Below are 22,073 nucleotides of genomic sequence, written 5' to 3'. Positions count from 1 at the left end.
AACAATACTAAAACTGAATGCAAGACTGAAGTTATTATAGATAAAAGAACAGTCACTGGGCACTTATTTTGAAAATTTTTCCTATTTAGGAAAAGTTAAAAAAAAAAATCAAACGCAGGGTGTAAACCCGTCCTTAGTGTTTAAGATTTCACACTAATTTGTATTACCAAAAATCAAGGATAGAGAATTATAGAAAATGTCTTTTTTAAAATATACAACGAACTACTGTGGAAGTGATTAATTCTTAAAAATATGTACTATAAGCCACAAATGCAAAAAAGTGAAGCAAGATGAGCTATTTTTCTGGTCATAAAATATTTATTAAGGTATACTTTGGGGAATATAGTGAATATAAAATTTAGGATCACAATATGAAGCAATTTCAGTCCCCTCAAAAGTCAGCCCAGCCCTCAATGCTCTGCAGATGTAAAACCACTGGTGAGACTTACTAAAAGCAGTTTGACTAGTACAGAAGAGGTTTTTCATGAACATTTACAACTAGAGCATCTGATTATCTCTTTTAAGTGCAAAACCACACCACATTACACTAATGCAGCAACAATGCATTCATATTGTTTTCATTAGTCATTAGTAGTCAACTTGCATAAAACACCAGAAAAAAGCACAATGGAGCTCACAAAATGGGCTAAAAAATGAACCTGTCCTTGCAAAACACATTGTAATGGAAGAAGACATTAAAAATGTATTATGCACAATACAGAAGCTGCGTTCCAAAGATCTTGAGTGTCATTTCCTCTGTAAAATCAAATTACACAAACCAGGCACAACTAATATTTGGGAGGCAGTGCGTAGCTAAAATTTCATTTAACTAATTATTCAATGACTTAAAAAATCCCCATAAGTCTTTTCTGTCCTGAGGTAGTTGCAAAATAAATCATAACTTGGATATCAACTAGAGCTGAGGCTTTGACTTTTTACTCATTTAAAACTAGCTGTTACTGACAGGAACTACCTTTTGATATTTAAAAGACAGTTGAGAAATGGGCCTCTTACTACACACACAAGATAATGGCTATGTAGGAAAGAGGATTAGCTGCTTCAGAACGTGAGAGATATGGTCCACCATTGCGCTTCAACCCTCCCCGCCCCTCCCCCCAACCATTTTAGATTCTTTATTGTCCAAAAAGCCATCAAGAGCAACACAGTAGAAGTAGACAAATCATCGTCCTTTGCTGTAGCCAGGGAAGAAAAGCTCAAGTAGAGTCTGCAGAATCTCATTGGGAATCATGAGATAATTCTGGCCAAGATCATGCCGGCAAGCAGGGCAGGAGAAAACTTGAGCCTTAAAGGAGCGCTGTAAGCAATCCTAAGGCAAAATCAAAAAACAAACAAAAACATACCCAATTTCATAAGAGTAGTAATATGCAGAAAAGTCAACAACTTATGCTTTTAAATAGGAACTAGAAACTTAAGATGAATAACTGTAAAAGCCTGAATCTGCACTATGAAAACTAGTCTACAGACATGGCTTCAAGTTCCACTTCGAGAACATACTGTGAGAGCTAAGCAGGGTCGGGCCTGGTTAGTACTTGGATGGGAGAACATACTGTGAGACTTAAGGTAAATGACTTTAGTGTCTTTTAATTTCCTCGTCCAATAAAATTAGAGTGTCAGAATTTATGGACAGTTTCCACTAGACTCATCTTCTAGGTTAGATTTTAATCCTGTTCTTTCATGGCAGAATACCTAAAAAACACTTAGGATTCCCCTGGTTAGAACTAGATTTGATTTCATCAAATCACTTAAATGTAGAATAGGTCTTCCAGAAATATATAGTTCAGGCACAAACATATGCGGAAGGTTTACTTCCATTTTACAAATGAACTTCCATTTCACAAAAGAAACTGAAGTTCAGAAGTTAGGTCAGGGCGCACAACCACTGAGCAGTATAGCAGGATTCCACCTTGGTGTGACTAAAACTCAGTTTTTCCCTTTACATCACACTAATAACATTCAGCTCCTCTGGGCATGCTGCCAGACAGAATCTGTTTTAGATTCTATTATGTGGTTAGAATTCAGTTTGCACTATAATATATGAAACACACATAAGCTCTAACATAGAAAACATCAAAACAACTTATTTTCTTACCCATTTTAACCTCTCCTCAGTAATTCCAAACATGACAGAATACCTCAACTATATGTATTTAACTATTACTCTAGAACTAAAACACGCATTATTGCCAAAATATAATGAAATCTTTCTTAACTTACAAGGTTCCACAACTGTTCTGCTGCATGGAAAAATGCTTTACATGCTAAAAACATGTCTATAGGTTAGTGTACCCTCTTGCCCTAAACAAGGGAAAATGAGAAAAGAAATCTACTTACTTTACAGACATTATGGAGGCAATCTGTTGTCACAGGCTGGTAAACTAGCTCCTGGCAGCAGACACACATAAAAGATTGTTCCAATTTTTTCAGAAAATTCTAGAATGGTACCCAAGGGAAAGAAAAAAAGGTTAGCATTTCATAAAATATAATTAAGATTCTAAATAATTAGGGGGAAAAATGTCTGTCACTGTAACACGTTTGGTATTAAAAAAAGGGATGTTAACCATAAACAAACATATAAAACTAAAGAAACTCCATTCCATTAAGATAATACACATTAATTTAATTTTATTTTTTTTTTTAAAGATTTATTTATTTATTTATTTGACAGAGAGAAATCACAAGTAGATGGAGAGGCAGGCAGAGAGAGAGAGAGGGAAGCAGGCTCTCCGCTGAGCAGAGAGCCCGATGCGGGACTCGATCCCAGGACTCTGAGATCATGACCTGAGCCGAAGGCAGCGGCTTAACCCACTGAGCCACCCAGGCGCCCCAATACACATTAATTTTAAATCTTAGAACTGGACTGGGAAGGTGCAAAATCAAAATATGTGGTATTAAAAAGTGAATGTTCCCATTAAACCTCATATTCCAGAGATTACTGTTTTTCCCTTTAAAACAATTGTGGACATACATTAACAAACTGGGATTTAAATAAAAACTTGAAAGAAAAAAAAATCATGGACAGCTTGTCTCATCATTACATACAGATTTTTTTCAAAAAAGGTGGGTGATATGGGGTGCCTGGGTGACTCAGTGGATTAAGCCGCTGCCTTCGGCTCAGGTCATGATCTCAGGATCCTGGGATCGAGCCCCACATCGGGCTCTCTGCTCAGCAAGGAGCATGCTTCCTCCTCTCTCTCTGCCTGCCTCTCTGCCTGCTTGTCATCTCTCTCTGTCAAAAAAATAAATAAAATTTAAAAAAAAAAAAAAAAAAAAAAAAAAAGGTGGGTGACATGTCAGTATATGAAAACATATCATTTATTCAATCTTCTGCTGTTGTGAAACCTCAATATTTTTTTTTTTAAAGATTTTATTTGACAGAAATCACAAATAGACAGAGAGGCAGGCAAAGAGAGAGGGGGAGGTAGGCTCCCTGCAGAGCAGAGAGCCCAATGTGGGGCTCGATCCCAGGACCCTGGGATCATGACCTGAGCTGAAGGCAGAGGCTTTAACCCAATGAGCCACCCAGGCGCCCCTAAACCTCAGTATTTTTTGAGCTAAAAAATTAAAAGTACTAATACTCTGTACTATTTAATACTCTGAAGAATCAACACATTTGTTTTCCTAGAATTATTTTCTGTGGTATTTTATGTCAATCTAAAAATCCCTACTTCCCTGATGCCAGTGTTTACTCAGATTGGGACTAAATCATAAAAGACAGAACCATCTTTAGGTTCTTGGTTAGTACAGTTAGTTAAGTGTCAACTCTTGGTTTCTACTCAGGTCATGATCTCAGGGTCTTGAGATCAAACCCCACATCAGGCTAAGCTCAGTGAGGAATCTGCTAAAGTTTCTCTCTCCCTCTGCCCTTCCCTGTGCTCTCACACATTCTCTTTCTCTCTTCAATAAATCTTTAAAAAAAAAAAAAAAAAAAAAGGTATTTGATAAATCTCACCCATTTCTTTTCTTTTTTTTTTTTTTTTTAAAGATTTTATTTATTTATTTGACAGAGAGAAATCACAAGTAGATGGAGAGGCAGGCAGAGAGAGAGAGAGGGAAGCAGGCTCCCTGCTGAGCAGAGAGCCCAATGCGGGACTCGATCCCAGGACTCTGAGATCATGACCTGAGCCGAAGGCAGCGGCTTAACCCACTGAGCCACCCAGGCGCCCTCACCCATTTCTAAAAGTTTAAGAATTAGGGGCACCTGGCTACCTCAGTCTGTAAAGCATGAGCCTCTTGATCCCGGTGTTGTGAGTTTGAGCTCCACATTGGGGGTAGGGATTACACACACACACAAAAATAGAATAAAATAAAATGAATAAACAGGGATACCCGGCTGGCTCTAGCTCAGTCAGTAGAGCATGTGACTCTTGATCTCATGGTTCTCAGTTTGAGTCCCATACTGGGAGTAGAAATTACTTAAAAATAAAATCTTAAAATATATATAAATGAATATATAAATAAATAACTGGATATTTAAAAATTGTACCAGGGAAGATTCTTCCTTAATATTGATGACTATTTCTCAAATAAAAAGCAACACAAAAACTGAGAGTTCTCTCTAAATTTAGACAGAAAACTAACCCCATTTCAGACACATGAGAAGTTCTGGCTAACAAACGAACAGAAATAAAGGGAACACTGGAAAAAAGAAATTACTAGAAGATGACAGGATAAAAATTCAAGAGAGGATACTAAGGCTCACCCATAATAGCTGCATGGAGGGAAAAACCCAGAAAAGTAACTGTATTACACCTAATAAGGGGTTACTATCTAATAAAATGCAATATTCTAATTTTAAGCAAAATTAAAGACATAATAAAAGCAAGTGAACAAAGAAGGAATAGACAATTAATATTTGAGAATTCCAGCTTCCGGAACTGGATAAGAAAGCGTCGTTTGCAAAATATAGCTTAACACAAAATCAACCCATCAGTTGTAATTTCTTTTCATTTTAAAATTTTATGATTATTAAAAAAAAAATCATGATTATTAAAAAATGGGAAAAAATCTAAAACATATAAAGTATTGAAATAAAATTTTTTAAAAAAAATACTTTATTTATTTATTTGACAGACAGAGATCACAAGTAGGCAGAGAGGCAGGCAGAGAGAGAGGGAAGCAGGCTCCCTGCTGAGCAGAAAGCCCGAGGCAGGGCTCGATCCCAGGGCCCCAGGATCATGACCTGAGCTGAAGGCAGAGGCTTTAACCCACTGAGTCACCCAGGCACCTCATAAATAAAAATTTTTTTTAACCGCTAAGTTAAACATGTGCTGAATTGCTTAAAATTTACACCATCAGATAATCTTGAACTACAGCGAAAAATTTCCCAATGGGTTTTAAATTGTGTTATACAAACTGAAAATTCTTCCCATGTACAGTGCCTTCAACATAAATGAGTAAGTTCAGGCACAGAGAAGTCAAAACCAGTAACTAAGAGGCCTAAAATAAATTTAAATGCATTTAGGTACTACTTTAGATTACTTCTGAAAGGTAGTGGCACTGGCTGAGAGGATTACATAAAAACATCAAGTTTTGACTGATTTGCAGAGAATATTTTTCACTATTTGTTAATATTAGAACATTATTATTTAAAAAACCTTTACATACTGGACCTTCCGCAAGAGATGCAAGCACTTCATCCCACAGCTTCTGGTTTTGGTGATCTTCTCTAATTAGATGTTGTTGTTGAGGGGTTAGTTGGAAAGCCTCAACTGCTTCTGCTGCTGAATCTGGTGTTTTTAACACTTTGGAGGCACTTGGACAATCATCTAGATTTATTTAAAAATATATAAGCAGACTTATGAGTGATTCCAAGCAAACTATGAGATCAAAGAGTTAACTGACACCAGTAATGTTTAGCATGAAGATAACCTGAATAATAAGGTAGCATTTAACTTCCCTTGAGTTCAGAATACTACATCTGCTACTGTTTTGGCTCTGACACTACTAAAATATACAATAAGTCCCATGTCTCTCCACTACTCCCAAATATCGCATTTAATTTCTTACGAGTTTCTCAATTTATTCTCTTAATATTTTCATTAAAAACTACGTTTTTAGGACTATGTCTGCAATCATTACCTACCATCTGTAGTCGGCCTTTTTGAGGATCCACTGGCCTGCTTCTTTGACTGTCCTTTAGTCTTCTTCCCTTCCTTATCTGAAGGGTAACCTACTGGATACTGATGGGGGAAAAAGCACAATATAGATTAAAGCTTCACAAAGAAGTGGAGAGGGGGCGGTTTCTAGATGCTGCTGAGAAATTTAAAAAGGGGGAGGTGAAGAGTCTATATTTTTCCTAAACTGAGAGACTTTTATAAAGGAAACAAACACTTAAAGGACAGAAAGAATATTAAAATCCCCAATTCAGTGTAAAACCATGTGGTCATAACAACTATTAAGACATTTCTATCTTATAAAATAATGATCTTAGTTTCAGATCTGAAAGAGGAAAGTCAAGTTTTGAGGAGATTTGACTAGGTGGGTTAAAAAGTTTAAGGAAGAGAATAATCTAGATATGAAGGTAAGTGAAGATCAACCACAGAGGACAGTACAGTACTCATATAGATGGTATTACACTCAATTGTGGAGCCAATTTTTAAAAAACCATACAACCCCCCCCCCCCCCACATTAAGGACTAAATTTCTTATCTCCCAAAATAAGTGGGGGTGGGGAAATGGGGCTTTTGGAAGACCTAAAGCCACTAAATTACTGAATTCTTTATCAGCTAAAAACTTTAAGGAATAAAGTCTACCTATTTGTGTTTTCCTCACTACACTTTTTTTGGGGACATGCTCTGTTGATAACACTGGTATTAAAAGCTCAACATGTTTTAGGCCCCATCAATATAGTAAATTACCACAGTAGATAGGCTTATATGCTTTTATTTACAGTTTCAAATCTAACCTATCTAGAACACTGCTCTGCTGAACAATGAATCTGAAAAAATCTTTAAAAAAAAATGGATTTAACAAGTTTTTAAAAAATTTATTATAAAAGGAATTATTTTGGCAGTTATTTTATGTTTGGCAGTTATTTTAACAGCTGATGTTTCATTTAATTAATGAAACAATTAATTCTACAAGTTTAAAAAGAAAACAAAAACAGACATAGACTTGCACTAGAAAACACACACTCACCTGCCTGGGTGGTCAGACACTTGCCCATATTTCAGCCCCTACACATGCAGTGTGGGCAGAGCCAGGGGAAATGAAAAGCTGGTAGTCTTTACAGGAAGCACAACAATGGGGAATGATGGAGGATGAACTCAAACCATGCTCTGAAGTCAGTGTCAGGGACAAAGTCTAGGGTGCATAGGCAGTGGACGGGGAATGTAGCCATACCATCCATTATGCACACAAAACCAACAGTCTTATATGGGTTAACAGCTGAACATGGGCAAAGGGGGAAAAAAAAAGGCAAAGCACTAAAGGTGGTGACAGGACAGGGAAGCAGCTTTGAGGGGGAAGAGAAAAAAGGGGTGAGGAAAAGTGAGAAGGGTAGGAAGCAGACCACTCTTACAAGCCACCTCCCCCTTCCCCTACCAGAGACACACCCCCTGTGCCCTCTAGGATAAACTTCCCTTCTTAAGCCCTCCTTTATGTAAATTTTATGTATCCCTCTCCCTCATTCTTCAAGTCATTTCCAAATTGAATTGGAAATATTTTACTTTTCATTGAAGGCGTGGCTTTTCCCAGACATAATTCTTGGTCTTTAGGGCAGTCTGACACCTAGAATGCTATCTTTTTACTTTTTCCTTCTGTATACTTCCATGATTTCATTCCTCACCCCTTAAAGTTCACTAATCAATTGCCAGGAGTTGTATCCAGTGTTAAGGCACAAAGATACTACAGAGGTATGCATTTTTATGAACATACAAGTAGCCTAGACAAATATAATCTAACCTGTAAACGTAGACATAATCTCCTTGACCGTTCTATTCCTTCTGAGGTCCAAGGAGCAGGTTCAACATCATCTCTTCTTAAAAGGTAGCGCCAAACCAAGAATCCATGGCTTGATGAAATTTCTGGCCAGTATTTCACCACCTAAATCATAATATTTTGTAGTAGTTTAAGATTTAATCCTTAAACTTGTATTACTAGTTTCAGTACACTTGAGTGAACTAAATGCAACTAAATGCAAGTAAAGATACTTGCTTTGTCACAAAAACAATACATAAAAAATATTCACTAATTGTTTTGACTTTATTTCCCAAGTCAGTTCCCATATAAGTACACATTGCTACAAATTTGAAATATTAACAAGATTATGGTCACAAATAAATTCCTGCATAATAGATAAAAATGGTGGCAGTAAACATTTCCATTTTTAAAAAAAAGAAAACAACCTATTTTACAAATTATTACGTGCTTGGCTTTGAAAATCTATTACAATTAAAATATTTGTAAAGATATAAGAATCAGTATCTATAATGGTCACATTTAAATAGTTTTATCACACAGAATATATACTTATAAAAAGTTTAACTCAAAGTATAATATAACTCTGCCCTTATGGACTTCAAATAAGCATTAAGAGAAAAGTATCAAAGTTAGGATCTCACTTCACATATCTGTTACATTTCCAGAAAAAGCAGAAGTACCAACTAAGGTGATCTACTGTTTCCTTTAGCCCACCCCAACAGAGTAGTTCCCTTTGGCAGCCCTGTCTTGAAAGCCCAGGAAGAGTGACTAACAAGATGTCATGCCAGATAGAGCACCTTATAAATGCCATCATATCTGTTGCCTTCTTCAGGAGCATATTTGCTGATCTTCCTCCCTTTAAAACTGCGTATCACTCTGACTGGCTTACCAGCTCTCCAATTCCGAGACTCTGCTCCAATTTTATCATCCAATGGAGCATCACAGTTTAGGGCCAATGCCCTAAAAAAAAAAACAAAGTCTTTATACCAAATAATCTTTAAGTATATAATCGCATTATTAGCTCAATTAAAAGGTGAATTATGCCTTACCTGATGGTTAAGATTCTATGATTCTTTCCATATTATTCCAGATAATAGGATTATGCTTTCCCCCACCAGCAGAGAAGACAAATCAGTTTTCTGATGTGACCCCCAAGCCAGGGGATTGGTTCTCAGATAGCCTGTAGGGTTCTTCTGAAAGTAATAACATCTGTGCCACGTATAATAGAAAACAACTAGAAATACATGGAATTTTTTTTAAAAATAACGTTTGTGAGGGAAGGGAGAAAGTTGGAAAACTAAAGCAAGTGATTGTTGTAGTATTTATTTTTGATAAGGGAGTGAGGTAAATTGCTGGAATAATGTAGAAAGAAATTCAGGAAAATAAATTTGTCAGCAAGGTACAAATGACCTTTCTAGGTCTACTTTCCACATTCCAGACAATAGAGAATCCTTAATGTTTAGAAGCTATTAAAGAACAAGTTTAATAGGAGAATATCGTTTTAAGATTTTGAGTAAAAAGTTTAAATAAAATTGAAGCATTCAAATGCCTGTGTTAAATCATAACAATAGAGATTTTTGGCTCCTCCAGATCACTATTTTTACTATGACATGTGAACAAGGAGGAACAATGAGTGAGAAGTAGCACCTGAGTTAACTGAAGGTCCCTTAGTATGTGTACTCACTTAGCAGTAATTAATCAGTAAGGTTATGTAAGAAGACCTTTCCTGGGAGAACTTAGTCCTGCCAAAAAACCAAAACAAAAAACCAAAACAACTCCCCCACAAAAACCCCACCAAACTAGAATCTATTTAAAATTAGTATTCTTCTTCTCAGATACCTACTTCCTAACTTAAGTGAAAAGACATCGTTGAGAACATGTAAGGTTAAAACACATACATAACCAATTTGGTAAATTCAGATATGATACAAAATACTTTTTCAGGGTTTAATTTTATGTAGGCTCAAAATAAAAAAAAAATTGACCTTATGACGAAATGTCTAATCTACCCAGATTTCTTAATCAGTTATATTGTTAAAGTAAATAAACTCAAAGTGTTTCGCGAAAAAAAAAAAAAAAAAAAAAGTTTATAAATGTGGTCAAATATAGTTTACCAACTTATCTTTTTTATCTCAAAGGAAGATGCATTAAATCTCTGGGAGGGAGAAGAAAACGTAGCCAGCCTTCTAGGGCTAGTATTTCATCTTATTTATGTAATACCTATTGAAATATACATACTTCATCTTAAAGAGCTAGGAGAAGGACAAATACTATTTTCACATTAATGAGTGGAATGCTTTGGTGCTTATAGGCACCTTCATTCAGAATGATTTCCACCACTAACTGGCATTATTAACTCACTTCTAGCTTCATCTAAGTATCTACGTTGTTCAAGTATGTGAAAAGAATCTAAGATCAAAGTAGGTGAAAAGTGGCTTTTACATTACTCTGCAGCTCAATCAATTGCTTCTAACTGGCCTGGTAAAGGAAGGCCAGGTTATCTTCCTGCACTCTTCAGTTTCATAAAATAAAAGAACTGAGAAATAGGAAAAAAAAACTTCTCAAAGCAAGAAGCAGGTGCCAAACTACCTCTTAGTGGAGAAGCAAAAATGAACTAGACTATATACTTGTCAAGAAAGAGTACAATGTGGGGCAGAGCTAAGGGTCTTTCACCTCAGTTTTCATGTTTATAAAATATATAGGTATCTTTGTCCAGAGGTCTTTACAATCATAATGTGTACTCAAAGCTTAATGTAAAAATTAACTGAATGGATGTGAGAGTCCCTATGGTAAGTCAATCCTATATGGTTTCGAGTTAATATTCTATATTCACTACCTTCCTTTCAATACATTTTTACTACTTGTTAATTATTTTCTAATAGATTATAACATATGGCATATAGATTCTTTAAAAGCTTGGAAAATATTTACCATGTATATTACAAGTGTAGGAAGTTAGGAAACAAATTTCACTCAAGCAAAATAATCTACTGTTATTAAGATAAGTATAATTTTCAGATTTGAAAATGTGGAAATGCCCTTTTGCAAATTCAATATACACTCTCACTGACAAAAACACATCAAAAAATTTCTAATTCCTTTTAAGATCATTCCTCCTGAAGAGATGCTATTTTGCTAGAGAAAAACTAGCTAGGGACTGGACTCCTGCCTCAGGAATGTTTTCACCAGCAAATCTGACCTGTCTCCTCTGCTGGTTCAGTTAAATAATCCTACTGTCAGAAATAATATAGAAGGAAGACATAAAAACAGACTCTATGTAATTTGGTATGCAACAAATTCTTGAAATCATACTGGTATATTCTTTACTTCACACGGTAATCAGAAATTAAGGGCACACTACTTAAAACCGAGTGATTTAGACTCAAGAAAGAAAAATACTCATTTTTACTCAATAATCCATAAAACACCCTTAACAATAGGATATAAAAATTTCAACTTTATGAAATTGATCAAAAATTTATCACTATGACAAGTTATAATGTGGTCGGTGCTATCTGTTGGTTTGGGTCACTTTTTTATTATTGCTATAGCATACACGTATGAAATAAAACATTTTGCAGTCATTTTTTGTTCCCATGGAAGCTGGAATATCATTAATACATCTATAGAACAAAGGTCAGCACAAGGTGGCTATTTTGTAATGCTTTATAAGTATTTACTTAGAAAAGGTCACTTCTGTAACTAAACATTCTCTTTGATAACACCTGAGACATTATTATAAATTCTAAAAACATCTTGAGTGTGGTTTTGATTAAGTTTATCTGATGTTTCACTTATGCCCACAAATGTGGCTCCCAAACTAAAACCTATCTCACATTGGTGAGTCTCTTAAAAAGAAGTTTGTTAATTTAAAAGATAAATCTGTCAAGTAAAACAGTACTTTGACCTATGGGATAGCAGACAGCCACCTTGTCCTCATTTTCACTTATATAAGACTGGGAATTACATCATTGAAAAAACAGTATGAAGAAATAAGAATGCTTAAAAACAATTATATGATCAGGTAATGGGATTTTTAATTTAGATCTTTAACTCCATTTAAGATTTTCCCCTACAGTCTAAGTTACAAATTATATTATTATAATCAAACTTTTATACAAAACCCCAATAGATAGATAGTTTTTATGAAATTCTAACAGTAAAGAGTACCTGTTCATGTTTGTTAATGTTTGATCAGCCGATGGTGCACCAATTCTTTTATTACCAGCAAGATTTTTACCACCACTTCCAGTGTATGTGAATTCATCACCTCGGTCCTACAGGAAAAGATTTTCAGCATTAAAATACAGAAAACCAAGTATAATCTCGTCAATTCTTAATTTACAGTCAGAACATCTGATTAGAATGTTATGAATTTATATGTTCTCTCTCAAGATATCTTGAGAGATATCTGCCAAAATATCTCAAATGCAGCTGTGCACATAGTACATCTTCAAATTACATCACTTGATCATTTTAAAGTTAGAGCTTCTAATACCTCCAAATGTGGCTATTCTCATGCTATATATATATAACTGAATAATCTCTAGATTATTATAAAAAAAAGATTTTATGCACTGGAAATATTGTTTCATTTAATTCAATGGTAATAAAATAAACATCAATATTATCTTGTAGGTTTTTACAGAATACCATTTTAGTAAATATTTCATGTCTGATTTCCCATCAGTAATAAACACAATACCCAAATTTGCTGTTAAATTTCTAAACTAAAATCCTAACAGCACAATAAGTTCACTTACTGTGTCCACCCAAATTTCATACTGTATATATAGGTTCATTTAAATTACATATAGGTGAAATAATTGCCCATCATTAAAAGGAACATTGGAAAAGAATTTGAAAACTATAATTTATATAAAGTGTCTACTAAATGTGGGGGAAAAAAAAACACGCCAAAGGAAGGAGATGTTACATAAACGAGGACTACAAATATCTCTGTACTAGCTACAAATTTATACCAATATTACTAAATCTCTGATTCAGTACTCAAAAATCAGTTGAGAAGAGTATCAGTATACAAATTAACTGGACTAACATTATCAAGAGTGGTAGTTCTCTTTTTTTGACAATGTTAATCTCAGGTATATAACAAAGTGATAAAAAAGTTTATACATTATGCTGGGCTCACCAGCATAATGTATAATGTATACATTATAATGTAGAATGTAGAATGTGTAGCTACCATCTGTCTCGATACAATGCTATTACAATACCACTGACTGAATTTCTTCTGCCATGCTTTTGAGTCCTGTAACTTACTCATTCCATAACTGGAAGACTGTATTTCCCACACCTCTTCACCCATTTTTGTTCCTTCCCCCACCCAAGAGTGCTGCTTCTCTATTGTAAGATTTTAATTAGTTTAAATTAAACTTTAGATAAAGATGTTTTCTCTACAAAATAATCCATTTGTAATAAAGGTCAATTATTTTGCATCTTGTCTTGGATTAAGTCATAACTAAAATCTCATGGTTTTAGAAGTGCTTTTATTGATCCAAAATGACTTCACTTTTTGTTGATCTAATATTGAAGTCTGTATTTTAACAACTTAGGCATTAAGGAATTTCATCGTTAGTGTGTATTCCATTTGAAGGAAATCTAGTAAACAACTACATCTAGAGCAGCCCAAAACGCTTCTTCCAAATGGTATATAGATTGACTACACAATCCTTATATTCAAAACTCTCTGAATTTCTTTTTTTAAGATTTTATTTATTCATCAGAGAGAGAGAGAAGAGAGCGAGCTCACACAACCAGGGGGAGCAGCAAGCTCCCCAGATGCCTAACCAACTGAGCCCTGCAACCCTCCTGTCAACCTTTTTTTTTTTTTTTTTTAAAGATTATTTATTTATTTGACAGAGAGAGAGAGAGAGCAAGAGAGAGAGATCACAAGTAGGCAGAGCAGCAGGAAGAGAGAGAGAAAGAGAGGCAGGCTCTCTGCTGAGCAGAGAGCCCTATCCCAGGACTCTGGGATCATGACCTGAGCCGAAGGAAGAGGCTTTAACCCAGTGAGCCACCCAGGCGCCCCCCTCCTGTCAACTTTTCAAGTTACAGTTGTCGTGGTCCTAGAAAGGAAAAAGAAGTGCTGACTATGAGACCATAATAGGGGCAACTTAAACTCCGTAGTGTTTAAAATGAAAGAACAAAAACATTTCTGATCATTCCTCAAATAGCAAATAATCAAGAACAATTAAAATTCTATGTCATTAGCTCATCTATACTTTAATCATCACACCAACAGAAACTTTTAACTATTATTAGGGGAAAAAAGAATTGTTGGACTGTCAGAACTTAGCCAATCTATTAGTTCAGACTAATCTTCCTAACGAAAATGATCCACCCAAATTTGTTACACATTCTAGTCCATGCTTCACAAAGTTGTACCCTTGTGCGTCAGCAGCCTAAAGAAGTCTGCTGTATGGGAACACCTCATATAAGAAGCCATCATCTATATAGGGGACATACTACTGCCCTAGAGTGACTCAATTTCCCAATCTTGACTTTTCTCTCAAGTGATAAAGTAGCTGTCTAACACAATAAGCTGGATGCTCCCATTCCTGCCATCACCTTTATCAGACAAGACCATCATCTCAATCTCCTTATTGTCCCCTGTATAGACTATCAGATAAATATCCTAAAGCACAGTTAAGATCATTAAACTTTTCCCAGACACCTTTAATGGTTCCTTAATTCAAAGCTATCTAGTATACAGCTTCAATCTCTGCCAGTTTCTCTCAAAATACCTCTCAGATGTTTGCAAAACTGGGTACTACTAGCCATTTTATTGCTGTTAACACTTACCTAGCATTTACTCTGTGTGTGTGTGTGTGTGTGTGTGTGTGTGTGTGAGAGAGAGAGAGAGAGAGAGAGAGTTAGACTAAGCATTTTACATGTGATTCTTTTAACGCTCACATGAACTCTAGGAAGTATTTTTTTAAAGCCTCACTTATAGATGAAGCAGAGGTTCATTAACTTACCTAAGGTCACTTAACTAGTAAGAGATGGCACCAGACACAAACACAGTTTGGTTCCAAAATCTGTTCCTGGTCACTGAGCATAATCTTTCTGAGTTCTTATTCCTCAAGTGGGGTTACCCTAACAGAGGGCACAAAAAACTAGTATTTGACTCTCAGATTACTAGACTAAAATATTAACTAGTTTATCAATAGGTATTCAGTAGTTTCATGTCCATTCATCTGGACATAACAAAGATTATGCACTCCATGAATGTTATACTTAAAGGTTTCAAAACAAATTTTTTTCTCAAATGAGAAAAGTTTATTCAGGTTTCCTCCACCAATTCTGTAGATATGACCTGCCTGCAATAAGAGATCAAAAGATTAAAAAGGTTTATAAAATATACTAACATCTCCAAATATATCTTAGCTGTTGATCTAAGCCTATGTGTTTTAGCTCCAAAATGAATTATTCCTTACATTATTTAACAGACTAAGAGTTAATTGCTTAAGACACATAATTAATGGCTCATCTGTACTTTTCTATACAAATGTTTATTGTTTGACTGGTAACTATATTTAAAAGAAGAGGAAAAGGGGAAGTAATAATAACGATCCCAATAGAACTTGGTACTTGTTTTCACCTCTACATGTTTATGTTTTTTATATTTAAGATGAACTCTGCTATAGATAATACAGTATGTTATATGTTAACAATCCTTGTTGTATACTAAGACTACATAAGTGACCTCATTTAAAATCAATAATTTTGGGGTGCCTGGGTGGCTCAGTGGTTTAAAAAGCCTTTGCCTTTGACTTAGATCATGGTCCCAGTGTCCTGGGATTGAGCTGTGCATCAGGCTTTCTGCTCAGCAAGGAGCCTGCTTCCCTTCCTCTCTGCCTGCCTCTCTGTCTACTTGTGATCTCTGTCTGTCAAATAAATAAACAAAATCTTTAAAAAAAAAATCAATAATTTTGATATAAAATGGTGGTACTATTTTCTTCTATTTTACTCATGGGAAAACTGAGATTTGCTGAAGTAAAATAATTAGTCCAAGGTCTCACACACAAATGTCAGAGTCCAGATCAAACACAAAGGGCTAGATGCTAAAAAAATGTTAAAGATTCTACTTTTAGCTGGCTTGTTTTATTACAGAGCCTTAAAAAAAAAAAAAAAACCCAAAACCTTAAGTGCCATCCATAGCAAACTATGTCATTAGCTCATCTATACTTTAATTTCTGAAAAATACAGCTTAAAAATAGGCATGTTAAAATGAGTAGTCAAATAATTACCCGGCATATTTCCATCTTCAGCTTCCTTTGCCATACTAGTATAAATGTACTGCTAAATCTGCCTGTTAGAAAAATGGCAAGCTTTTCTACCTTTGTCTGAAAACATACATAGCTAAAACAAACCAAAGAAACAGACTGGGAAAAAATACCTGCAAACTACATACTCAATCAACAGCAAAAAACCCCAACTATGACTCAGTTAGAAAATGGGCAAATGACCTGAAGATATATCATCATCGGCCATTAGGGAGATACCTATCAGAATGGCTAAAGTAAAACAAAGCAACAACACTGCATGCTGGCAAGAATGCAGAGAAACTGGATCACTTACACACTAATAGAACTGTAAAGTGGTATAGTCACTCTGGAAAACAGTTTGGCAGTTCCTTAAAAAACATGCAACTACCATATAACCCAAAAATGCACTTCTAGGCATTTATCACAGAAAAATGAAGACTTATATTTATTTTAAAAAAACCTGTAATCAAATGTTTATTGCAGTTATTTGTAAAAGTCAGAAACTGGAACAATCCAAACATTCTTCAATGGGTGAATGGTTAAACTGTGGCATATCTATAGCATGGAATACTACTGACAAATAAAAAGGAATAAACTATTAATACATGCCACAATTTGAGAATTATGCTGAGTAAAAAGTGCCTTTCTCAAAGGTCAAAGACTATTATGATTCCACCTATAAAATTTTTTAAAAAAGATTTTTAGAGAAAGAGAGAGGGAGGGAGAGTGCATGAGCATGTGAGGGGAGGGGCAGAGGGAGACAGAAACTGAGAAGCTCAAGTGGACATCCCGTTGAGTGTGGAACCCCACTGACTGAGGGCTCCATCCCATGACTCTGAGATCATGACCCAAGTGGAAATTAAGAGTCGGATGCTTAACTGACTGAACCACGTAGGTGCCCCTCCACTTCTAAAAATTTTGAAACAACAAAATTATAGAAATGGATAACAGATTAGTGGTTGTCAGGTGTTAGGGAGGAGTTGAGGTAGGGCAGATATAGTGGGTGTGGCTATCAACGGGCAATATGAGTGATATTGTGGTAGCGAAATGTTTAGTGACCTGAATGTATTAGTATCAATATCCTGGCTGTGACACTGTACTATAGTTTTGTAAGAGGTTACCACTGAAGGGGAAATGGGTAAAGGGCACAGAGATATCTACAATATTTCTAAGGTTACACGTCAATCTACAACATCCCCAAATAATAAGTTTAATTAAAAAAAAAAAAAAAGCTCTACAGAGATTGTGTTTTCATTGCAGTAATCAGTTAACACATTTATACATAAATCTGTACATGTGAAGATTGAAGACTGCCAACTGACTTGTAATTTGTACAGAAGTACCATTTCAACACAAAAACTGCTAAAAAAAAAAAGGGATTTGATACAACCTAGAAAAATCTTCTGTATTTTTCTGAATGATCAAGCCAGGTTCTAAAGAACAAAGTTGTATCATGACTTACTACTTCATCAGCAAATCCACCAGCAAGGACAAGAGAATAAGCCCCATCATTACTTCGACCATGAATTCCACCAACATGGGGCCTATGGACACCTGCTTCGCTCACCTATAAAATAAAGAGAGTCTCAAAATACCTTTGAATAGTCAAGTTATATTTACAAAAATGCTTTCACAGGTATTATTGAATCTTAAAATAACTGAATGTCACCCAGAGTTCTACCATTTGCTCACCAACTTTATTTCTTCCCAACTATGTATCCCTTAGGTACAAGCTATAACCTTAAAACTGCTCAGACCTAGAATTCTGAGTTTCAAAGTAATTATTAAATACAGTTTTTTATGTTTACTCGTCATTACAGCTCAACTTGGGTAAAACAGACTTTATCAGTTGTCCAGATCCCTTCCTATCTTATTTCTTCTCTTCAATTACTGTGCTGCTCCCTAGCCACATCAGAAAGGCAAGAGTCATTTATTTATTTTTTTTTTTTGAGAGAGGGTGTGTACAAGAGGGTGGAGGGGGTTAGGGAGAGAGAATCTTAGCAGGGGCTCAATCTCATGACCCTGAGATCATGACCTGAGCCAAAATCAAGAGTAGGATGCTTAACCGAATGAGGAGCCCAGGCACCTCAGGTAGGAGACTTTTAGCCTCATTCTTCTCCTCTATTTTTCAAACCCATTTTGGTCATAAATACTACTGATCAATCTCCTAAATCCCTCAAATACATCTTTTTCTACTTCAATTGCTATAATCTTAGTTTGAGTCATGAATGCTATAAACATCTTTTTTCACTGCTTCCAGTTTTTCTCTTCAAACCCCATTCTACTCATCACAAACAATATATTCTGCTTTTAATATTTAAACATTAAATGGTCATATTATATATCAAGCCCCAAGTATTATGTATTACCCTCTCTCAGTCTGGCTCCTATCTACTTTCCCCACTTTAACTCTTACTTCCTCCAACTTTTTCTCCATAGAGCATGTATGTCTGAGCCAAAACTACTCAATGTTACCCAAACATGCTTCCCGATTGGTTAAATTTACTCATGGTATTCTACTACTTCAAAGCTTCTTCCCATGTATCTTCAATTTGGCTCACTGGAACAGTGTCACTTTGTGGACTTCAAACTCCCTGAGAGAAGTATTAGAATTCATTTGTTCTCTCATGTAATTGTTCTTAGAGAGAAAGAAGCTGAAATCCAAGCCTGAATAGCGGAGTAGGGAAAGATACATATTAGAAGTGATAAGAAGCTAATACAAGCATCAGAACCTGAGTTCAGGTCTTGAAAACACCAGGTACTCGAGAAGACAGGACCACTTGATTCCCAACCTCACCAATCCTGATGAAAATAAATTAGACTCTTCCCCACTTCCTAAATGGCAAATCCATCCCTGTAGTTTCTCAGGCAACAACCTCAAACTCATCTGAGATCGTATTAAGAGGACTTTTAGAATTTGGGAATAAATTAGTGACAGGTATACTGAGGGGTGGTGGTGGGGGGGAACAGGAGCAAAGAAAAAGGAAAAAATCAAGGCAATTAAAAATAAGTTAAGTGTACTTTTCATTGTATTTATAATGTTATATTGTATTTATTTGTAGTATTTTTTTTACTGTATTTAAAGATCTGCAGTCATAAAACATGCATATGGATTTAGCTAAAATTATAATATAACCATTGCAAGGATGGGAAGACACAGAATGTGTTAAACCAAATATTCATCTCCTATAGAAAGAAGTTAATGAACTAAAATATGAAGACAAAAGCAGCAGAAACATGCTGTTTAGAAATAAGGTACATCTAGAAGAAACAACTAAAACTTTAAAGTAGTTGTCTCTGAGAAACAAGAAATGAAGATGAATAAATTTTAAGTTCTCTATAATGATAAAATTACCATTCTAAAAAGGAAGCTAGAAATGAATACAATAGAACCTTCAAGAGGAAAAGAGAAGTTATTTTATCCTTGGGTTATCTGGGCACTTCCTCTGATCAACAACTTTAATGCTCATTCAGGAGGATAAGCCCCAAACAAAACACCTGAATGAACTTTCTAAGACTTTAATGACATTATTTTAAAGACAAAAAATTTAATATTTCAAATATTAAATTATCAGCAAGAAAAATTCTCTTAAAAGGCTTAACAATAATGTCAACTAGGGGCGCCTGGGTGGCTCAGTGGGTTAAGCCTCTGCCTTCAGCTCAGGTCATGATCTCAGGGTCCTGGGATCGAGCCCCGCATCGGGCTCTCTGCTCAGCAGGAAGCCTGCTTCCCCCTCTCTCTCTGCCTGCCTCTCTGCCTACTTGTGATCTCTTTCCATCAAATGAATAATAAAAAAAAAATAATAATGTCAACTATTAGAAGAGTAAAACAAAGTGATGAAAAGGCAGAGCTGATGCCTAGTTCCAGGATATATGGTTCTCTGTCTTAAGCTGTGGGGAAGAGTCCATCAATCCTATAGGAATCTTACATTCTAACAACTGAATGCCATGTGATGAAACCTAGGTTAGTCCACTTATAATCAATAGAAACTGACACTGCTGCAATTTTAACTATATCTGACTTCACCCTTTCAACAAAGCCAATTTAAAACATACCTGAAGGGCACCTGGGTGGCTCAGTGGGTTAAGCCACTGCCTTCAGCTCAGGTAATGATCTCAGGGCCCTGGGATCGAGTCCCGCATCGGGCTCTCTGCTCAGCAGGGAGCCTGCTTCCTCCTCTCTCTCTCTCTCTGCCTGCCTCTCTGCCTACTTGTGATCTCTCTCTGTCAAATAAATAAATAAAATCTTTAAAAAAAATAAAAAATAAAAAAAAAAAAATAAAACATACCTGAACTCTAAATCTCCATGTTGATCCAACAGGAATCCCAGGAATAGGTCCATAATGATTAGAAGGAACAATAGTACATTCTCTAGTGCGACCAACACAGGCCATTCCCTACAAGCCAACAAACAAGCTATTTGAGAAACTGGTTATGTCAAATCTTAAAGGCTTTAATTCCCAAAAATGAGAATAAAATAGAAACTAACTATATGATTAACAATATATAATTTATATGATTTCATTAACATACAGCTAACAGTTATAGCAAATTAACAACTATATACTTAAACAATAAAGTTGTTTGTTAATGTTTCTGATATGGAAATATAATTTATGTCACCACTGCTGCTGGTATTGAAATGTAACTTGCATTACAGTCATAAATGTTATAGCTAGGAAGAAAAGAAACTTTCTTCTTTACCCTGCCCCAGTCTCTCCGGCTTTCAGTACTAGCTGATGGCATCTTTGCTTTCTTTTTACTCATCTTGAGTCTTTCACCAGCCTTTACAACTTCACTGGAATCAGTTTTACAGGAAGGACAGTACCTTTAAAAGAAAAAGGAATTCTGATAATACCTTATTAAAGCCAGTAACAGAATGACCTTTCTAGGTCAGAACAAGTTTTAAGAGGTAATACTTGGTGTATATTACAGATCTTCAGCTGGCATTTAAATATTAAACTTTTGAAAATATTTACAAGGATAAGCTAGCAGGAAAAAAAAAAACACCCCAAAACAAAACCAAAATTTATCACTCCTTTAAAGAACATAAAGCATTATAATATCATAAAATCTCAAATTTAGTTCAAAAGCCAGAAAAGCTGTCCAATTCAAATAGCACCATGAACTGATTTTTTTTTTTTAGATTTTATTTACTTATTTTTGCTAGAGAAAGAGAGAGTGAGCATAAGTGGGGTGGGGGGGGGTAGAGGGGGCAGATTCTCCACTGAGCAGGGAACCTGATGTGGGACTTGATCCCAGGATCCTGGGATTATGACCTAAGCCAAAGGCAGATGCTTAACAAGTAGCCACCCAGGTATCCATGAACATGAATAATGGAATTATTCATTTGAAATTCTTATTATTAAAACAAAAGTAGCAAGAATAGATAATCCTAGACTCAATGTTCAACTATGCAACTGAATTGGTTATATCCCCATCTAAACTCGTTATTAAAACTCTCAAAGTCAAAAATGTATACTCCAACACAGCTAATATACAGGATCCAAGGATGCTTGTTTATATTAGCCTTATCCCTAGGTTCTGCTTTAATTGTCTATACTTTTTGTCCTTTAGCCTGTTTGTAGTTGGTCAAACTTGCGTATCATTATAAGCTACCTTAAATCATTCTTAAAAAGCAAAGTATAAATATGTCTATAGAATCAGATGAGGCTGTTCCTCTATTACCAAGGAATGCGAACTCGAGGGATGTCCTAATAAAGATCAACTGGCCCCTGTCCCCGTTAATATTAAATGTGCCTATAAACTTTTCATTTCATAATTACTCCATACAGTTTATAGAGCACAAAACCATCCATGCCCACTAGTTAATTCTGAGTG

At 35.5% G+C, this 22,073-nt stretch overlaps 1 protein-coding gene across 5 annotated transcripts in view; it reads right to left on the bottom strand.

The window, feature by feature from the left end:
* Positions 1–298: 298 nt before the first annotated feature.
* The window catches only part of UHRF2 (ubiquitin like with PHD and ring finger domains 2), an 87,569-nt gene continuing 65,794 nt past the window's right edge, over positions 299–22,073 (bottom strand). For 2 of the 5 annotated variants that reach the window (XM_082695165.1, XM_082695169.1), the window contains 10 exons: positions 20,937–21,060; positions 20,522–20,629; positions 17,695–17,799; positions 12,112–12,218; positions 8,739–8,901; positions 7,924–8,064; positions 6,104–6,200; positions 5,626–5,786; positions 2,353–2,451; positions 299–1,327 (listed from right to left, as the gene is read on the bottom strand). In XM_082695165.1, the coding sequence (XP_082551291.1) occupies positions 1,181–1,327; positions 2,353–2,451; positions 5,626–5,786; positions 6,104–6,200; positions 7,924–8,064; positions 8,739–8,901; positions 12,112–12,218; positions 17,695–17,799; positions 20,522–20,629; positions 20,937–21,060 (1,252 nt within the window). In that variant the 3' untranslated portion in view covers positions 299–1,180. Of the gene's footprint in view, positions 1,328–2,352; positions 2,452–5,615; positions 5,787–6,103; positions 6,201–7,923; positions 8,065–8,738; positions 8,902–12,111; positions 12,219–17,694; positions 17,800–20,521; positions 20,630–20,936; positions 21,061–22,073 lie in introns of all 5 variants that reach the window. The other 3 variants (XM_082695167.1, XM_082695168.1, XM_082695166.1) reach the window with 3 other exon arrangements.

The sequence above is a fragment of the Mustela nivalis genome, assembly GCF_964662115.1.
Source record: "Mustela nivalis genome assembly, chromosome: 13".
NCBI lineage: Eukaryota > Metazoa > Chordata > Mammalia > Carnivora > Mustelidae > Mustela > Mustela nivalis.
The sequence above is the reverse complement of the archived record's forward strand: the minus strand, read 5'-3'. Positions and strand labels throughout refer to the sequence as shown.